This window comes from Erinaceus europaeus, chromosome 4 (genome assembly GCF_950295315.1).
Source record: "Erinaceus europaeus chromosome 4, mEriEur2.1, whole genome shotgun sequence".
Classification (NCBI taxonomy): Eukaryota; Metazoa; Chordata; class Mammalia; order Eulipotyphla; family Erinaceidae; genus Erinaceus; species Erinaceus europaeus.
In genome coordinates, this window is record NC_080165.1 from 135798142 (window position 1) to 135818775 (window position 20634).

Here is a 20634-nt window from a genome sequence, read left to right on the forward strand (position 1 = left end):
TATTTGGAACCAAGAATCCCCAAGATTGCCAAAGCAATCTTAAGAGAAAATAATAAGACCTGAAACTTTACACTGCCTGACCTCAAGCTGTATTACAGAGCTACTGTAATCAAAACAGCCTGGTACTGTAACCAAATTAGACACACAGATCAATGTAATAAAATTGAAGATCTAGCAATAAGCACCCCAACATCTATAGCCCCACATATAATTTTTGACATGGGGGCCCAAACCATTAAATGGCAAAAGGAGTGTTTCTTCAACAAATGGTGCTGGGAGAACCAGTTTGAAACATTCAGGTGGATGAAATGGAATCATCACTTATCACCATTCACAAAAATCAACTCCTAGTGGATTAAGGATATGGACATTAGGCCAGAAACTATCAAACACATAGAAGAAAACACTGGCAGGACACTTCATGACCTATTCTTCAAAAATCCCTTCAATGATTCAAATCAAATAGCAAAGAAAACATAAGCTAAAATAAACCAATGGGACTACATCAAACTGAAGAGCTTCTGCACACCAGAGGGTACCATTACCCAAACTGAGAAATACCCAACAGCATGGGAGAAGATCTTTACAGAACACACACCAGACAAAGGATTAATAACCAAAATACATAAAAAGTTCAGTAAACTAAGCAACAAACAAACAAACAAACAACAACAACAAAAAGCAACCCCATCAGAAAATGGAGCCAGGACGCGGACAGCCATTTCACCAAGGAAGAGATTCAGAGGGCCAACAGATATATGAGAAGGTGCTCAAAGTGATTGCTCATTAGAAGAATGCAAAAAAAGACAACACTGAGATACCACTTTATACCTATGAGAATGTCAGTTATCAGAAAGGACAGTAATGGCAAATGTTGGAGAGGATGTGGAGAAAAAGGGACATTTTTTCACTGCTGGTGGGAGTGCAAAATGGTCCAACCATAGTGAAAGCAACTTGGAGACTTATTGGAGACTAGGAATTGACCAGCCCTCTAACCCAGCAATTCCTCTCCTGGGGATTTACCCAAATGAGACAGAAACACCTATCAGAAGAGACTTGTGTATACTTATGTCTATAGCAGCTCATTTGTAATTGCAAGAGCCTGGAAGCAACCCAGATGTCCAACATCAGATGAGTGGTTGAAAATTTGTGATATAGGGAGTTGGGCAGTAGTGTAGCAGGTTAAGCGCACATGGTGCAAAGTGCAAGGACTGGCATAAGGATGCCGGTTTGAGCCCCCGGCTCCCCACCTGGAGGAGGAGGGGAAGACAGAGAGAGGGAGAGAAAGATAGACACCTGCAGACCTGCTTCACCACTTGTGAAGCGACTCCCCTGCAGGTGGGGAGCTGGGGGCTCAAACCGGGATCCTTATGAAAGAAATAAATAAAGAAATAAATAAGTACAAAAATTGTGATATATATATATACTGGAACACTATACAGCTGTTAAAAATGATGAAGGTGTCTCCTTTGCATCCTCTTGGATGATACTTGAGAACATCATGTTAAGTAAGATAAGCTAAAAAGAGAAGGATGAATGCCAAATGATCTCACTTATTAGTGGGACTTAATAAAGTGGGAACAGGGAGGGAGAGCACAAAGTGAATTAGACTAGACATGGTGTATTGCACCAAACTAAAGGACTCTGGGGAGGGAGAGGTTGAATAGGGGGCCTATTATATGATGAAATTCTATGCTTATGTCAATGATTGCACTTCTTCTTCTAGCGTTTGCCCTTCTTCCATACTGTGAAGCATTAACCCCTTCCAATAAAAAAGATTTAAAAAAAAAGAAGAAGAAAAGAAAGAAAAGAAATCTTTTCAGGAAAAAAAAAAGTCCATGAGTCTTGGAGGTAGCTTTTGAATGTTTCCTATTTGCTTTGTTCTCTCTGTCACTACACAATTAAGGGCACAGATATCTTTTTTTTTTTAATCTTTATTTGTCTGATAGAAACAGCCATAAATTGAGAAGAAGGAGAGACAAATAGAGAAAGAGACAGAGAGACACCTGCAGTGCTGCTTCACCACTTGTGAAGCTTTTCCCCTTCAGGTGGGGACTAGGGACTCGAACTTGGGTCCTTGTGCACTATAACATGTGCACTCAGCCAGGTGTGCCACCACCCAGCCCCCAGGACACAGATATCTTAAAATGTCGTTGCTCTAGGATTATTACACCACTGTTCCCACATGGGCACTCAGGTCGTTCTTGCCTGGATCTTGGGCTGAAAAGTTGAGGCTTCAATAATTAATAATGCTGTATTTTTCTGTGTTCACACTAACAATATATTTCCTTTTTGTGTTTTTAAGATGTCTGCCTTAAAAAAATCAATTATACTGTCACTGTTTACTCTCCACTTTTTCCTGTGGACCTTAATCAACCTCTCTTCACCTGTAAGTCATAACATATAAAGTGCACATCCCCTGATGCACCAACACATCAGTTATTAGTTAGCTCCGGTTGAACTGATTCAGCTTTTGATAAATCTGTAGCATAGTGACACCGTCGCTCTTTAGTGAAAGGCAGGAAGCAATCTTGGAGATTCCCACCAGGCTGCAGTGAGGATAAGAATGTCTTAACATAAAGTGATTTCCCTCTCTTTTTGTTTCAGGTTCGATGGATTCAAACGACTTCCTGAGGGAGGCACAGTTAATGAAGAAACTAAGACATCCAAAGCTGATACAGCTTTATGCTGTTTGCACTTTAGAAGAACCAATTTATATTATTACAGAGTTGATGAGATATGGAAGTCTGCAGGAATATCTCCAAAGTAAGCTAAACACTTAATAAAAGTGAAAAAAGTTGTTTAATTTAGCTAGTTCTATAAATGTCAATTCTATAAACTTCTGCAACCCAAAGGATATCTACTATAAGTATATCTGTAAGAATTAACACCATAATGTTGATGAGCTCAATGACTTTTTCATAAGACATATACTACGTACTGAAAGGGAGGGAAATATTTATGTAGTGGAAAAATAAATTGCCCACAATAGATCAGAGAGTACTTACATATAATGTGGCAAACTTGGGAGTAAATGTTTTGTGTAAATTTTTTGTCTTTTACTAGTTGAAAATTATCATTTATAAATTATTATTATTTAACCATAGCACTACTTGACTCTAGCTTGTGGTACTGTGGGGAATTGAAACTGGGACTTTGGAGAACTGGAAATGAAAGACTTTTTGCATAACGATTATTCTATCTCCCCATACACCCAATATTTTTATATAGCCCAGAATTAGGGAACATGGAATACTTTAGGGAAAGGAGAGATGTTTTCTTTTTCCCTTTGCCAGTGTTTGAAAACACTGGATATGTTGGTGTTTAAAATTGCATTGCTAGGCAACACAGTAATTTTCAGACTGAAAATCAGGAATATATGATTGCTTTATTTCTCATCTGCTTTCTATAGTCAGAGAAGACTTAAGAGAATTGTGAGATTTTGATGTTTATTACAAATGGATAATTTAATAAGTAACAATATAATAAGCATTAAAATAAGATGCTCAAAGTAGAGGAATCAAGCACTGAGGGAATAATTTATGGTTAAAAGAAACTATTGAGAGGACTTCCGAAGGGGGGACTATGGAGCAGCAGCAGTTGTGTTTCTCTCCTCGCCTGCCTGCCTCTACCAGGTCAACTAGGAATACCAAAGGAGATTAACTGGGACCACAAGGCAGGACTAGAACAACTTCAGAAACCCAACAAATCACCCCTGAGTGCAAACACTTGTGGCTCATGGACAGAGAGGAGCCTAGGGAGAGATTAAGTGGCTGGTAACAGTCCAGCAGTTTACATGTTGAGACACCACCTCCAGTCTGTTTCACCAACAAAGGGACAGTGAAGGGAGGAGAGGACTCCCCTAAGACTCACCAAATGCAACTGTGAGTCTCCATTGCTACTGTGCTCAGAATCTGAAGCAGCAGCAGGGAGGCCCTATGCTGACACCAGGGGAGAGAGAATTAACTAGGAAACTCAGGAGATCTATACCTTGGTGGCCTAGGGGTGGGACTGTGAAAATCTCTTTGCATAAGCACTGGATTATCTCTGCCCCACCCTGCTTTATCTCTTGGTCAGGAGTCAGTGATTAAGCTAAGAAGTCTACTTATAGTTTAAAAGCCTTCAGGCTCCCATAGCCTACAGGGAAGAAAAAGAACAAAAAAAAGGCTTTTAAGCTACTGAGCTCGAACTCAGGGATTAAAATAATAGTGAAACAACTGTCAATTTCTACAACTGTGACCCCTTAATTAACTTACGTAGACACAAGTCAATCCAGGCAAGAGTGATCAGTAATTTGAAAAGTACTGAGAGAGATAGAGAGATCTCATAACATACTATATAAAATGGTTAAACCAACAAGAAGAAATATTGGAGAAATGAACCAGGACAAGAGTCCAACTAAAAGCCCCCCAAAGGTTGAAGCACAAAATAATGAGGTCAACATCCAAACACTAGTTAAGGAAATAATCATAGGAGTGAATAAAAAGTTTGAAAGAATTGTCATCAGAAATGCAGAAACAACAAATGAGACCCTGGAAGAAAACACTAATTATCTCAAGGTTATTAGAGGGCTGAAAGTTGAAATAGCTGAACTAAGAACACAACTAGCTGAACAAGCTAAAACAGTATTAGAACAGGGTAACAAAATAGATGAACTCCAGAAAACAGTAGAGGGGAGAGAGAATAGAATAAATGAGGCTGAAGACAGAATTAGCAAGATTGAGGACAAATTAGAGACAAGTAAAAAAGAAGAGGTCTCAAAAAGAGATTAAGAGATATTGAAAACAACAACAGAGACCTATGGGATGACTTCAAAAGAAATAATATATGCATTATTGACTTCCCAGAGGAAGAAAGAGAGGGAAGGGAAAAAGGATTCTTCTGGACATGATAGCTGAGAACTTCTCTAGTCTAGACAACATCAAAGACATAAAGGTTCAAGAAGCCCAGAAGGTCCCAAACAGAATTAACCCAGACTTAAAGACACATACTATTTAGAATGGAAAGGAATAAGGATAAGGAAACGATCTTGAAGGCTGCAAGAGAAAAACAAAGAGTCACCTACAGAGGAAAACCCATAAGATTAGCAGCAGACTTCTCGACACAAACACTGTGGGCCAGAAGAGAATGGCAAGATACCTATGGAGTACTCAATGAGAAAGGCTTTCAACCAAGACTACTGTATCCTGCTTGACTGTATCCTGTAGACTGTCAGTCAGACTAGATAGAGGCATCAAAACTTTCTCAGACAAGCAACAGTTGAAAGAATCAACTATCACCAAGCTTGCTCTGAAAGAAGTTCTAAAAGGTCTCCTATAAACAGTCAGACCACCATAAATATGCCATCTATCAGAACACTAAAAATCTACAAGGATGGTGTTAAAATATCTTCAGTCTTTGATATCAATAAATGCCAATGGCCTGAATTCACCTGTTAAAAGGCACAGAGTAGGAAGATGGATCAGAAAACACAACCCAACAATATGCTGTCTACAGGAAACCCACCTAACTCAACAAGACAAACGCAGACTTAAAGTGAAAGGATGGAAAACTATCATACAAGCCAATGGCACACAAAAAAGGGCAGGAACAGCTATTCTCATATCTGACACAATAGATTTTAAAATAGATAAGATTAAAAAAGATTTGAATGGACACTACTTAATGCTCAGAGGATCATTCAATCAAGAGGACTTAACAATTATTAACATCTATGCACCCAATGAGAATCCATCTAAATACATCAAACATCTACTGAAAGAGCTACAGCAATATATTAATAGCAACACAGTTGAAGGGGACTTCAACACCCCACTCTCTCAACTTAATAGGTCATCCAGGCAGAAAATCAATAAAGACATAATTGAGCTAAATGAAGAGATAGATAAACTAGAACTATTGGACATTTTCAGAGTCATTCATCCCAAGAAACTGGAATACACATTTTACTCAAATCCACATGGGACATTCTCAAGGATAGACCACATGTTAGGCCACAAAGACAGCATCAGAAAATTCAACAGCATTGAAATCATCCCAAGCATCTTCTCAGACCACAATGGAACAAAACTAACACTTAACAATCAACAAAAGATTAGTAATAGTCCCAAAATGTGGAAGCTCAATAGTACACTTCTTAACAACCTCTGGGTCAAAGTGGAAATAAAGGAAGAAATCAAAATGTTTCGAGAGTTCAATGAAAATGAAGACACAAGCTATCAAAATGTTTGGGACACAGCTAAGGCAGTACTGAGAGGGAAGTTCATAGCTATACAAGCACACTTTAGGAAACAAGAAAAAGTACAAATAAACAGCCTGATTGCACATCTTAAATACCTAGAAGAAGAAGAAGAAGAAAGGAACCCTAAAGCAACCAGAAGGACAGAAATCACTAAAGTTAGGGCAGAAATAAATAACATTGAGAATAGGAAAATCATACAAAAGATCAATGAAAGTAAATGTTGGTTCTTTGAAAGAGTGAACAAAATCAACAAACCTTTAGCCTGACTCACAAAACAAAAAAGGGAGAAGACCCAAATAAATTGGATACTAAATGATAGAGGAGATATCACAACAGACACCGCAGAAATTCAACATATCATGCAAGGCTTCTATGAACAACTATATGCCACCAAACTAGAGAACCTGGAAGAAACTGACAATTTTCTGGATACCTACCAACTTCCAAAACTAAGTAAAAAGGAAGTGGATAACATGAACAGGCCCATCACAGCTAATGAAATTGAAACAGTTATCAAAAATCTCCCCACAAATAAAAGTCCGGGACCAGATGGTTTTACAAATGAATTCTACAAAACCTTCAAAGAAGAACTAATACCTCTACTTTTAAAAGTCTTCCAGAAGATTGAAGACACTGGAATACTCCCTTCCAGCTTCTATGAAGCCAGCATCACTTTGATACCAAAAGCAGACAGGGACACAACCAAAAAAGTAAACTACAGACCTATATCTCTGATGAACATAGATGCTAAAATACTGAACAAAATTCTAACCAACTGCATACAGCAGTATATTAAAAAGATTGTTCATCATGACCAAGTGGGTTTTATCCCAGGCATGCAAGGTTGGTTTAATATACGTAAATCAATCAACGTGATCCACCACATCAACAAAAGCAAGACCAAAAACCACATGTTCATATCAATAGATGCAGAGACCAAGAGACCCCTCACAGAATGGAAGAAGATCTTTACATGCCATACATCAGACAAGAGGCTAATAACCAGAATATATAAAGAGCTTGCCAAACTCAACAACAAGAAAACAAATAACCCCATCAAAAATGGGGGGAGGACATGGACAGAATATTCACCACAGAAGAGATCCAAAAGGCCAAGAAACACATGAAAAAATTCTCCAAGTCTTTGATTGTCAGAGAAATGCAAATAAAGACAACAATGAGATACCACTTCACTCCATTGAGAATGTCATACATCAGAAAAAGTAACAATAGCAAATGCTGGAGAGGTTGTGGGGTCAAAGGAACCCTTCTGCACTGCTAGGGGGAATGTAAATTGGTCCAACCTCTGTGAAGAACAGTCTGGAGAACTCTCAGAAGGCTAGAAATGGACCTACCCAATGATCCTGCAATTCCTCTCCTGGTGATATATCCTAAGGAACTCAAAACACCCATCCAAAAAGATCTGTGTACACATATGTTCTTAGCAGCACAATTTGTAATAGCCAAAACCTGGAAGCAACCCAGGTGCCCAACAACAGATGAGTGGCTGAGCAAGTTGTGGTATATATACACAATGGAATACTACTCAGCTATCAAAAATGCTAACTTCACCATTTTTAGCCGATTTTGGATGGACCTTGAAAAAATCATGTTAAGTGAAATAAGTCTGAAACAGAAGGATGAATATGAGATGATCTCACTCTCCAGCAGAAGTTGAAAATCAAGATTAGAAAAGAAAACACAGGTAGAACCTGAACTGGAATCGTCATATTTCACCAAAGTAAAGACTCTGGGGTGGGTGGGTGGGGGAGAATACAGGTCCAAGACAGATGACAGAGGACCTAGTGAGGGTTGTATTGTTATATGGAAAACTGAGAAATGTTATGCATGTATAAACTGTTGTATTTGCTGTTGAATGTAAAACATTAATTCCCCAATAAAGAAATTAAAAAAAAAAGAAAAGAAACTGAAGTATTTTCTTTTTCTTTTCTTTTTTTTGAAACTGAAGTATTTTCTTGGAATGTCAGAGTGGTGTTTATGGTAAATGTTGCTGTAAAGGAAGGTGAAAATAATGAACAGTGATGACAAAAGAAAATATATTTTTTTGATATCAAACTGGCTTGGGAAGCTGGTGATATTAAGTTGTCAACCTATTTTAGAAGAAAAGGGAATATAAGAACTATTTAAAACAAAAATATACCAATATCCTTGCATAAATATAACAAATTCACTAGCTTCAGAATGTGTCATCAACCATAGAAAGACTAACCTCACATATGACCACTTTTGCCTTACACCTAGGACAAACATTAAGGAGCTATCTTGGATCATTGACAAGAAATATGCTTTGTAAATGTCACTTTTAACAGTCATGCTGTTAAATCTAATGGTCAATTTTCAGTCTTAGATCTCTCAGTAGCACTTAATAAATTGAACACCCTCTCTACCTGAAAACACTTTCTTTATTTGACTTCCAGAATACTTTTGCTCAAGCCTGTTCCTTCTATCTTTCTTGGTGGTTATTCTCAATTTATGGGTTTTCATCACCTACTGGATGTTATAAATCTCCTGGAATTTTCCAGGACTCATTGGTTATATCATCAGATTTCTTGTTAATCACTGGTCTCAACCAGTCTCATGGCTAATACTCTTTATGTACTAGTGATTCTTCAATTTATCTCTCTCCCCTGTTTTAAAACCATATTTTTAGATGCCTTCTTAACTTTAAAAAAATATTAAAAAATTTATTTATTTCCTTTTTGCTGCCCTTATTGTTTTTATTGTTGTAGTAGTTATTATTGTTGCTGTTATTGATGTCATTGTTGGATAGGACAGAGAGGAAGATAGACACCTGCAGACCTGCTTCACCACCTGTGAAGCGACTTTCCTGCAGGTGGGGAGCCAGGGGCTCGAACCGGGATCCTTATGCCTGTCCTTGCACTTGGCACCATGTGTGCTTAACCCACTTTGCTACTGCCCAACTCCCACCATCTTTTTCCCTTGATCACTGTGTCAGTCTGGATAATGTATGTATAAACATTAAGAAGCTTAACACAGCGAGGATATATTTTTCCTCTTGCTACATTTGCTACATTGCACAATCAATTTTGCACATATAGCAAGATAGAAAAAAAACAACAACCAAACACACCCATCCCGAAAGATCTGTGTATACCTATGTTTATAGTAGCACAATTTGTAATAGCCAAGACCTGGAAGCAACCCAGATGTTCAACAACAAATGAATGGCTGAGAAAGTTGTGATTACATATATATATATATATTACTCAGCCATTAAGAATGAAGGATTCACCTTCTTCACCTTATCTTGGATGGAACTTGAAGGAATCATGTTAAGTGAGCTAAGCCATAAAGAGAAAGATTAATATAGGATGATCTCATTCATGGACAGAAGTTGAGAAATAAGAACAGAAGGGTCATCCTAAATCTAATAAGACTGAGATTTGTAGATGAGCTTATTTCTAAACTCTTGGTTTCAGTTTGAAAAAAATATCACTTACTTATATATTGTAAGTTCCTTTGACATTGAGAATTTGTGTGGTATGTTGATGTGTTTTACTAAACACTTATTGGACCATCAGGTTCAATTTGCCAAGACCTTCATTTATTAGGATATTTTGTAGCTGAGAGGAGTAATGAATATAGTCTCTTTTTTGATTACCTTTTCCCAATCAAGAGAGCTTAAATTCAACAAGGTCAATTAAAAATGAAACTATTACTCTTAAAACCCAACATTATAGAGCGGCAGAGGGAAAGCTTCACAAGTGGTGAAGCAGTGATGCAGGTCTCTCTCTCTCTCTTTCTCTCTCTCTCTCTCTCCTTCTCTCTCTCTCTCTCTCTCTCTCTCTCAATCACCCCCTTCCCTCTTGATTTTTGGTTGTTCAATAAAGATAATTAAAAAATCCAGCATTATAAATATTATTAAGTAGATAGACTCGAGTAATGGAACATAAGATGTAAATTGTCATAGTCTATGGACCTTTTTCTTAGTGTAGGCATGTGATGGTTAAGTTGGCAAGTTTACTTGGGAAATTTCTAGGGCATTCCACTCTTCCTCTTGGTTGGTTTCCTTTACTGTTGTGCCTGTCAGTGGGTAACCCTTTTATATCCATGGCAATATAACTAGATCCTGTAGTTGAAACAACACAATTTCCTATAGAACCATCTCTGTAGTCTCTAACTTTGGTTAATACATATTTTGTAATACATTTATCTAAAATGGGAAAGTCTTGTCAAAAACTTTAGCACTGAGTATAACTGATGTCTGACGTTTCTTACTGAAAATTAGAAAGGACAGAATATCTGCTCTCATGTATAGTTTTTCAGAGTTTATTTTCTTTCCATCAGTCACAAGCACCTAATATATGTTAGGATGTATTTTTTCTCTTTCTTGCTCCTTGACTCCCCTTCCTCCCCCTCTTCCTTCCTTCCTTCCTTCCTTCCCTCCCTCCCTCCCCCCCTCCCTCCCTCCTTCCTTCCTTCCTTCCTTCCTTCCTTCCTTCCTTCCTTCCTTCCTTCCTTCCTTCCTTCCTTCCTTCCTTCCTTCCTGTCTTCCTACAGAGTACTGCTTAGCTATGGCTTATATTGTTGTTGGGAATTAAACCTAGAACCTTTGGTTGTTCAGGCATGGAAGGAAGTGTTTTTGCATAACTTTTATGTTCTCTCTGCAGCTCAACATTTTTTTTTCAATAAATTAAGTCAGAGCATGCTGCTCTTTCTTCTCATAAGCAATTCACTTGACTGATACTTACCTTTAGACAGGGATGTTTTCATTTAGATACCCTTTAAGTACAGATGTATGACTACCTGATATTCTTGTCAATGAAAGTATCTCCACTTTCTATGACTTTTGGTGCTTAGGAGATGCATGTAAGCTATATTTTAGGGAACCAGTAAAGAACAGTAAAACTCTTGGGAGCATATTTCAGCTTCAAAGATACATGATTTTAATCTCTACAACTTATTACCCAATTTTCTGAGTAGCAAGAAACCCTATGAAATGGAACAAATCACAATAATATGTTCTTTATATAATCTTTTTCATTGCTGAGTGAGGTGATTTCTTGGAAATCAACCACATTGATAGTGGTAAGAGAAAATCATGTCTATTGATTTTTTATCCTTTTAGAAAACAGTGTATAGCACTTACTACATACCATTTTTTTTTTACTATATCCTGTATATGTATCAACTTAGTTCATTCCTCTAATAACTGCATGAAGCAAATATTATTCTAATTTCCGTTTTATAGTTAAATAAACTTCGGCATTCAGAGGTAAGGTAAATGAAGTAGTAATATTATCCAAGGCAATAGAGTTAGAGTCCAAAATCAGGAGGGCTGTTGTCATACTTGTTTTCAATTAGATGCATAACACTGATGTTATTATTTCTTTCCTTTCCTTTTTTTTTTCAAATCATTTTATTGAGGAGATAATGGTTTTTAGTACAGTTATTGACACCTGGGTATAATTTCTCATCTCCATGAGAAACTTGAAGAAAATATATAAATACAATCAGCTGTTTACCTCATTGACCCATGGCTTATATCTATCTATCTATCAATCTGTCTATCTGTCTATCTATCTATCTATCTATCTATCTATATTCATATTTAGCACAGGAACCTGTGTAACCTCTGAGTCCTTGTTAGTCTGAGCTTTCAGTTCATGGTCACAGCTAGGAACATTCTAGGCTGCATATACTTCAGAACTCATCTTCTTTGAGTGACGTGGAGGGATAATTCAGTCTTCCTTTGGAGAGTGGGACAGTCCCTACCACTGCAAGGTCCTGGAGAGGCCCACAAGGGAAATTATGAAAGTGACCACTGATGGAGGAGAAAAGGATCTATCAGAGGTTTAGGCCCATCATATCTGTGTTGGAACCCAAGGATTCCCTGACTAGGACCCCAGGTGATGGGGTGGCCTGGTATTCACCATGAAGGCCATCATTAAGTAAATCAGTCTCTTGACCTTATCTAGCCTTTATAGTTCTTCCTTCCTTCCTTCCTTCCTTCCTTCCTTCCTTCCTTCCTTCCTTCCTTTCTTTATTTCTTTTTTTTTTTTTTTTTTTTGCCACCAGAGTTATTGCTAAGGCTCTGTGTCTGCATGGCAAATCTACTGCTCCCAGTGACCACTTTTTAATCATTTTCCCCCTTTTCTATTATTATTATTATTTTACATGACAGAGCAGAAAAAAATTGAGAGTGGAGAGAGATAGAAAGGAAAGAGAAAGACAGACACCTGGAGATCTGCTTCACCACTCGTGGAGTGCGTCCCAGAGGTTGAGGAATGGGGGCTCGAACCCAGGTCCTTAGGCATAGTGATATATGTGTTTAACCAGTTATAAGGTTTATTGGGTTTGGCCCCAAGTTATGGAGGAAATACCCCTATGATTTTAGTGTGGCCTAAGTTAACCTTAAATTTTACTGCATTTACTTGTTTGATGTTTCTAATAAACATTGTCATAGGGCTAATAATTGTCCTTTAGTGTATATATATATATATATATGTCACTTGTTTACAGTGTTCCTTCCTTCTAAGGGTGACAATAATGCTCATGCTGTCAGAAGAGATTAGAAGATGTATCTTAATTTCTTTTGTGTAGTTAGTTGAGTAGATAGTGATTGAGGGAAGTGAAGTAGGGGTTATGAGAGGAGGGTGTCTAGGCCTAATTGTAAATATTAGATTCTAAAATTTATGGTAACATCCATATCAAGTGGAGAAGCAATTACAGAAACCAGAACTCCCAATGTCTGGTCCATACTCCCAGACTGGGAGAAATGCTAGAGGAAGGTGAACAGTGGGCTCTGAACTCCAGTTCTATCAGGATGCTGAGAGAGACGAGGAAAAAAAGGGAGAATATTTGGGTGTAGTAATAGGTGTCGATGTGACAGGAAGAGAAGTCAGGGCCATAGGAAAAAATGGGCAAATAATGTACATAGACAGAGAGTTATAGAAATAATAGCCCATATCTGTGACCTTGGGTGAACACCTGCAGTTTCCAATGGAAGGAATGGGGACACAGAACTCTGGTGGTTGGAATGGTGTGGAATTATACCACTGTTATTTTATAATTTTGTTAATCAATATTAAATCACTTTTTAAAAATATTAAATCAATATTAAATTACTTTCTTTTTTCTATTAAAAAAAGAAAGTAAAAGAAAATTATTAAAAGAAAAGAAGAGGGAGTTGTGTGGTAGCACAGCGGGCTAAGCGCACGTGACACAAAGCTCAAGGACCAGTGTCTGGAGCCTGGTTCGATCCCTGGCTCCCCACCTGCAGGGGAGTCATTTCACAAGCGGTGAAGCAGGTCTGCAGGTGTCTATCTTTCTCTCCCCCTCTCTGTTTTCCCCTCCTCTCTCCATTTCTCTTTGTCCTATCCAACTATAATGACATCAGTAACACCAACAATAAAAAAAAAAACAAGGGCAACAAAAGGGGAAATAAATCAATATTTAAAAAAAAGAAAAAAAGAAAAGAAATGAACACAATTGTGTTGTCATTGTAAAGTCAAGAATGCATTTCAGAAACCCCCTGAGATTTTGTTTCTTCCAAGTCATTTTGAGAGTTAATGGTTGGTTTTTAAAAGTATAAAATGTTAGGAATACAATTATTATACAGTTGTCTATATGCTTATGAGACTCACCACACTACCAAAGAACTTCTCTTACCAGTTCTTTTATCTCCTTTCTGGCTGGGGTTTTGGAAATTGACATCTCTTATCATTTCCATATTCTCATTAAGCTCTCAGACCCTTACACTCTCTCTTCAGTAAAACTGCTTCCTGCCATCATGTTATTCATGATTAATTTTATATCTAATAATTTATTTTTTATAAATGTTTATTTTTTTACAGTGACAGAGATGTTTAGAGGATGGGAAGAGAGATGGAGGGAGGGAGGGAGAGAAAGAGAGACAGAAACAGAGAGAGAGAGAGAGAGAGAGAGAGAGAATCTGTAGCACTGCTTCACTCTGCACAGGTGGGGACCTAGGGCTTGAATACAGGTGTTTTGTGCATGGTAAGGTGAACACTCTACTGGGTGTGCCAGTCCTTATCTTGCTTAAAGTATTTCTGGGATTTGACAATGTTGGTGACATTCTAAAAAGTTTTGACTGGTATGATACTGTCCTTTGGATCTCCACTCAATTTTTTCTGTTGATTCTTTGAAGTTTCTTTTTTGGGGTTTACCATCCTCTGTTAACTAAATGTTTCTTGTGATTTTGTATCTTACTGTAAACCTCATCCATCTCCCATTCATAAATTATGATTATGACTAAGCCAACACCTCTGGTTTCATACTGCACCTAGAGACAGAGCTTGTCTCCTTCAGTGTTTCTTTTCTTTTTTTTCTTTTCTCTTCTTTTCTTTTCTCTTCTCTTCTTTTCTTTCTTTCTTCCTTTCTCTCTTTCTTTCTTTTTCTCTTTCTTTTTTTTTAATGCGCCCATATTTATTATTGGGCTTCAGTGTCTATACTATTGTACTATTGTTCCACAACACATTTTTCTATTTTTCTTCTTCTTCTTCCTCATCTTCTTCTTCTTCTTCTTCTTCTTCTTCTTCTTCTTCTTCTTCTTCTTCTTCTTCTTCTTCTTCTCCCCCCCCCCCCAATTTTCACTTTGTTTTTCTCTTTATTCTTAAATTCCTTCTGTGAGTGAGGTCATTTTGGATTGGTCCATCTCTTTCTGGCTAATCTCACTCAACATATTACCTTCAAGTTCTGACCATGATATTGCAAAAGAAATGATGTCATTTTAACTTTTTCTTAAATTGACACCTGGGTTATTGCTAGGGTATGGTGGGTGCAGGCACTGTGTATCCATTGCTCCTACTGGCTATTTTTTCTTTCTTTCTATTTTTTATTAGATAGGACACAGAGAAATTGAGAGGAGATGGGGAGATAGAGAGGAAGAGAGAAAGGTAGACACTTGAAGCCTTACTTCACTGTTCATGAAGCATCCACTCTGTAGGAGGGGAGTGGGGACTTGAACCCGGGTCCTTGCACATGGTGACATGTGTACTTAACCTGGTGTACCACTGCCTGCCTCCCCACCCCATCATTTTTACTGCTGCATAGTGTGTGTATGAGTATCACAACATTCTTAGCCATCTCTCATTGGGTATCTGGGTCTGCTTCCAAGTTTGGGCTATTATAAACTGTAGTGATGTGAATGCAGACATACATAAATCTCTTTGGATAGGTGTCTTTGCTTTCCCTGGGTATATCCCCAGGAGAAGAACTGCCATATCATAGAGTAGGTTAATTTTAGTGTTCTGATGAGTCTCCAGACTGTTTTCTATGGAGATTGAACCAATTTACATTCCCACCAGCAATATAGGAGACTTGCTTTTCACCCACAGACTCTCCAACACTTAGTGTTTCTGTCTTTTCTAATGTATGATATTCTCACAAATGTAAATTGTTATCTTATTTTTATTTGCATTTCCCTGGTCATCAATGACTGTGAGCATTTTTCTCATATATCTGTTAGCTTTTTTTGGATCTCTTCTTTGATGAAGATTCTGCTCATGTCCTCCATTTTTTTGATGAAGTTTATTGTTGAGTTTGGTGAATTTTTTCTATATTTTGGTTATTAGCCCAAATGAGACCTTTTCATTGGATCAACCAGGTATACTAATATTGTCTCATAGTTTCAAAAACTTCATATGTTATGCAGCATTCAAAAGAAAGCCAGAGCCAACCAAGTAGCAATTTCCACAAAGAAACAAGTGGGTGGTATGGTATGTTGAATGACAATACTCAGAAACTTTCAGATATTTTTGCTGTGTTTCAGTCATACAGTACGATTGCTTTCTGTTCATATACTGTTCATTTATAGAAGTAAGGACCACACATCTAAAATGTTGTTTCACTAACCCTTCACAGGAAATGAAATGTCATGTATTGATTATACTTCTTTGCTTAACAGATCATTACTATGGTACTTAATTCCTCCACTAGTTGCTCATTAATCAGCTTCCTCGCAATTTCATTAGTTCGGATGTTATCTGGAATAATTGTCATGCTTTCTTTTATTGTCTAGATGATGCTGGATTAAAAATCCATCTATGTCAGCAAGTAGACATGGCGGCGCAGGTTGCCTCTGGAATGGCCTATCTAGAGTCCCAGAGCTACATCCACAGAGATCTGGCAGCTAGAAATGTCCTTGTTGGTGAACACAATATCTACAAAGTGGCTGATTTTGGTCTTGCAAGAGTTTTTAAGGTGAATTTATTATTATTATTATTTTTAAATTTTTTTTACATAAACACCATTCCCACCACCAAAAGACTGTGTCCCATCCCCCCCTCCCCCGCCGTGCCAGGAAGCCCAACGGCCACCCTCCCCTTCACCACAGGGTTTTTACATTGGTGCCCTGCTCTCCATTTAATCAGATCCTGCTTTTAGTTTCCCTTTCTGTTCTTTTTTTTTCAACTTCTGTTGATGAGTGGGGACATCCCATACTCATCTTTATCTTTCTGACTTAGCTGACTTAACATAATTCCTTCTAGCTCTGTCCAAGATGGGTCAGATAAGGTGGGCTCATTGTTCTTAATAGCTGCATAGTATTCCATTGTGTATATGTACCACAGCTTTCTCAGCCACTCATCTGCTGTTGGGCACCTGGGTTCCTTCCAGGTTTTAGCTATTATGAATTGTGCTGCTATGAACATAGATGTACACACATCTTTTTGGTTGGGCATTATGGAATCCTTGGGGTATATCCCCAGGAGAGGAATTACTGGCTCATATGGAAGGTCTATATCTAGCCTTGTGAGAGTTCTCCAGACTGCTCTCCACAGAGGCTGTACCAATTTACATTCCCACCAGCAATGTAAAAGGGTTCCTCTGTCCCCACAGCTTCTCCAGCATTTGTTGCTGCTGTCCTTTTTGATGTATGCCATTCTCACAGGAGTGAGGTGGTATCTCAATGTTGTCTTTATTTGCATCTCTCTGACAATCAGCAACCTGGAACAGTTTTTTATATGTTTGTTAGCCTTTTGGATCTCCTCTGTAGTGAATGTTTTGTTCATATCCTCTGCCCATTTTTGGATGGGGTCATTGCTTTTTTGGTGCTAAGTTTGCTGAGCTCTTTGTATATTTTGGTGATTAGTCTCTTGTCTGATGTTTGGCATGTGAAGATCTTCTCCCATTCTGTGAGGGGTCTCTTTGTTTGTGTGATAGTTTCTTTGGCTGTGCAGATGATTTTCAATTTGATGTAGTCCCATTGCTTTGTTTCTGCTTTAGTCTTCCTTGCAATTGGGTTTGCTTCATCAAAGATTTCCGTGAGGTTTAGGTGGGGAAGTGTTTCACCAATGTTTTCCTCTAAGTATTTGATAGTTTCTGGTCTGACATCCAGGTCTTTGATCCATTTAGAGTTGATTTTTGTTTCTGGTGAGATAAAGTGGTTCAATTTCATTCTTCTGCATGTTACAACCCAGTTTTCCCAGCACCATTTATTGAAGAGAGCCTCCTTTTTCCATTTAATCCTTTGGGCCCCCTTATCAAAGATTAGGTGCCCAAAGGTGTTGGGATTTATTTCTGGGCTTTCAATTCTGTTCCACTGGTCTGTGTGTCTATTTTTGTTCCAGTACCAGGCTGTTTTGATGATGATGGCATTATAATATAGTTTGAGATCTGGGAGTGTGATGCCTCCGTTTCTGTTTCTTTTCCTCAAGATGGTTTTGGCAATTCTAGGTGTTTTCTGGTTCCAGATAAATGAATGTAGTTTTTGCTCTATTTTCTTAAAGAAGCTTGGTGGAACTTTGATGGGTATCACATTAAATTTGTATATGGCTCTGGGGAGAATATTCATTTTGATGATATTTATTCTTCTGATCCATGAGCATGGGATGTCTTTCCATTTCTTGGTATCAGTTTCTATTTCCATGAAGAGTGACTCATAGTTTTCAGTATACAAGTCTTTCACTTCTTTGGTCAGCTTTACTCTTAGGTATTTATTGATTTTGTTGCAACAGTGAATGGGAGTGATTTCTGGATGTCTTCTTCTTCAGTTTTAGTGTTTGCATAGAGAAATGCCACTGATTTTTGTACATTGATTTTGTAGCTTGACACCTTGATATATTGCTTAATAACTTCCAGTAGTTTTCTACTGGATTTCTTCTGGATTCTTTAGGTTTTTCTATGTATACTATCATGTCATCTGCAAATAGTGAGAGTTTGACTTCTTCCCTTCCAATCTGTATTCCTTTGATTTCTTTCTCTTGCCTGATTGCTATGGCAAGAACTTCCAATACTATGTTGAAGAGTAATGGTGATAGTGGGAAGCCCTGTCTAGTCCCTGATCTGAGGGGAAATGCTTTCAACTTCTGTCCATTGAGTATGATGTTGGCTGTTGGTTTGCTATATATGGATTCCACTATCTTGAGGAATTTCCCATCTATTCCCATTTTTTTTGTGGAGTTTTGAGCATGAATGGGTGTTGGAGAATTTATTTTTAAGTTAGAATTTATTTTTAAGAATTTATTTTTAAGTTAGTCTTTGTAATGGGGACAACATCTAGAATGTTGATAAATCAATTTTGGCCAATACATTGCACGTCATTTTTCAAAATCACTTTCAGTAAGTTCTATGAAAGAAGCTGGTCTGAATATGACCTCCCATTTCTGTTTCTTAACCAAGGAAAAAGTAACAGGTCAAACTAACCAACCAGAGAGAAAGTATGCATACATTGTAAATAATATTGTTGTTGAATTAATGATCATTTAAAAAAATATGTATTTATTTTCAATCAGAGCACTGCTCTCAGGCATGAGAGTTTGCATAACCATTATGCTATCCACCCCACTCAATGGTCCATTTTTCACTAACAATAACCTCTGTTTGTCTACTTCCATTTCTCTTACACATTGTTTAAAGATACTCCATTCACCTTTGTTTACTTTACTCAGATATATACATATGATTCTAGAATTCATCAGCAATCACTGACTATTTAGTTCCTCTTACCCCCACTAGCATCAGCTTGAAAGGCATTCATATAAAAGATATAATATTGGATGTTCTTGTCTGAATTTAATTTTCAATTTTCACACTATAGCTTAAAATAGGGATGTGGGACATGAGACATAAATACATTTTCTTAATTATGAATTCACCACCTTTTTTGTTAGAACCCCAGTGAGCTGACAGATTAATTTAAGTAATTTGTGTGCTGCTTTTCAGTATTAGAAAGTACTTCATGGTAATTCTCAAACCCTGTGGCACCTCAGTAATATCAGAAACTCAGAAAACATAAGGGCTTTATCTTAATTTAGTTATGCGACTAAAGAGAATATATCTGTATCATGGTGCACAAATTGTTCAATATGTAGTTGAATTCTTTCAGCATCATTTTCTGCCTCAGACTGGGTTCTAAAAGAATATATATTTTAGTATTTTATTTATTTATTTATGGATAGAGGCACAGAAATGAAGAGGGAAGTGGGAGATAGAAAGACATTTGCAGCACTTCTTCACAGCTAGTGAAATAGTTCCTCTAGAGGTGGGGTCCTGGGACCTGATCTTGGGTCCTTGAATATTGTCAAATATGAGCTCACCTGGGTGCATCACTGCCTGCCCCTCCAAATAATATGTTTAATGACTTCGTATAGATTTTTTTCAAAAATGCTTTTATATCAGATTTGGAATTTGCTACTGTAATTATCATTTGAACTAAGCCTATTTCACATCTATTGCCTCTAAATTTTATTGGGAAGTAGGTTATAGATGAATGAAGGTGACAAAAGAAAAACCACTTTAACTTGGCTTGATTCCATAATGCATTAGCAGGTAGATAATGAAGACATCTATGAATCCAAACATGAAATAAAGCTGCCTATCAAGTGGACTGCACCTGAAGCCATTCTTACTAATAAATTCAGCATTAAGTCCGACGTGTGGTCATTTGGAATCCTTCTTTATGAAATCATGACTTATGGCAAAACCCCTTATAGTGGTGAGTAATTAATTCTGAAGTGTGTCTTCCTTCCTCCCTTCCTTCCTTCCTTCCTTCCTTCCTTCCTTCCTTCCTTCCTTCCTTCCTTCCTTCCTTTCTTTCTTCCTTCCTTCCTTTCTTCCTTTCTTCCTTTCTCTTTCTTTCTTTATTTCTCTCTCTCTCTCTCCTTCTTTCTTTATAGAGACAGCCAGGACTGGAGAAAGAAGTGGGTGACAGGGGGAGAGAGACAGAGAGACACCTGCAGCACTGATTCACCACTCGTGAAGCTTTCCCCCACAGGTGGGGACTTGGGGCTCGAACCTGGGTCCTTGTGCACTGTAGCATGTGTGCTCAACCAGGTGTGCCACCATCCAGCCCCTGGTGTCTTTCTGTTGCAGGTCAGTTATTCAGGTGTGACTTAAACTGCTTTGCCCAATCGTAGAAGGTAGAGTTATGAGGCTGACCATGTTATGTG

At 37.8% G+C, this 20634-nt stretch overlaps 1 protein-coding gene across 2 annotated transcripts in view; it reads left to right on the top strand.

The window, feature by feature from the left end:
• FRK (fyn related Src family tyrosine kinase) overlaps positions 1-20634 on the top strand; it is a 138169-nt gene that overhangs the window by 113543 nt on the left and 3992 nt on the right. The window contains exons 5-7 of one of the 2 annotated variants that reach the window (XM_016187243.2): positions 2608-2766; positions 16266-16447; positions 20012-20180. In XM_016187243.2, coding sequence (XP_016042729.1) covers positions 2608-2766; positions 16266-16447; positions 20012-20180 — 510 coding nt within the window. The remainder of the gene's footprint in view (positions 1-2607; positions 2767-16265; positions 16448-20011; positions 20181-20634) is intronic. The other variant, XM_007521056.3, reaches the window with a different exon arrangement.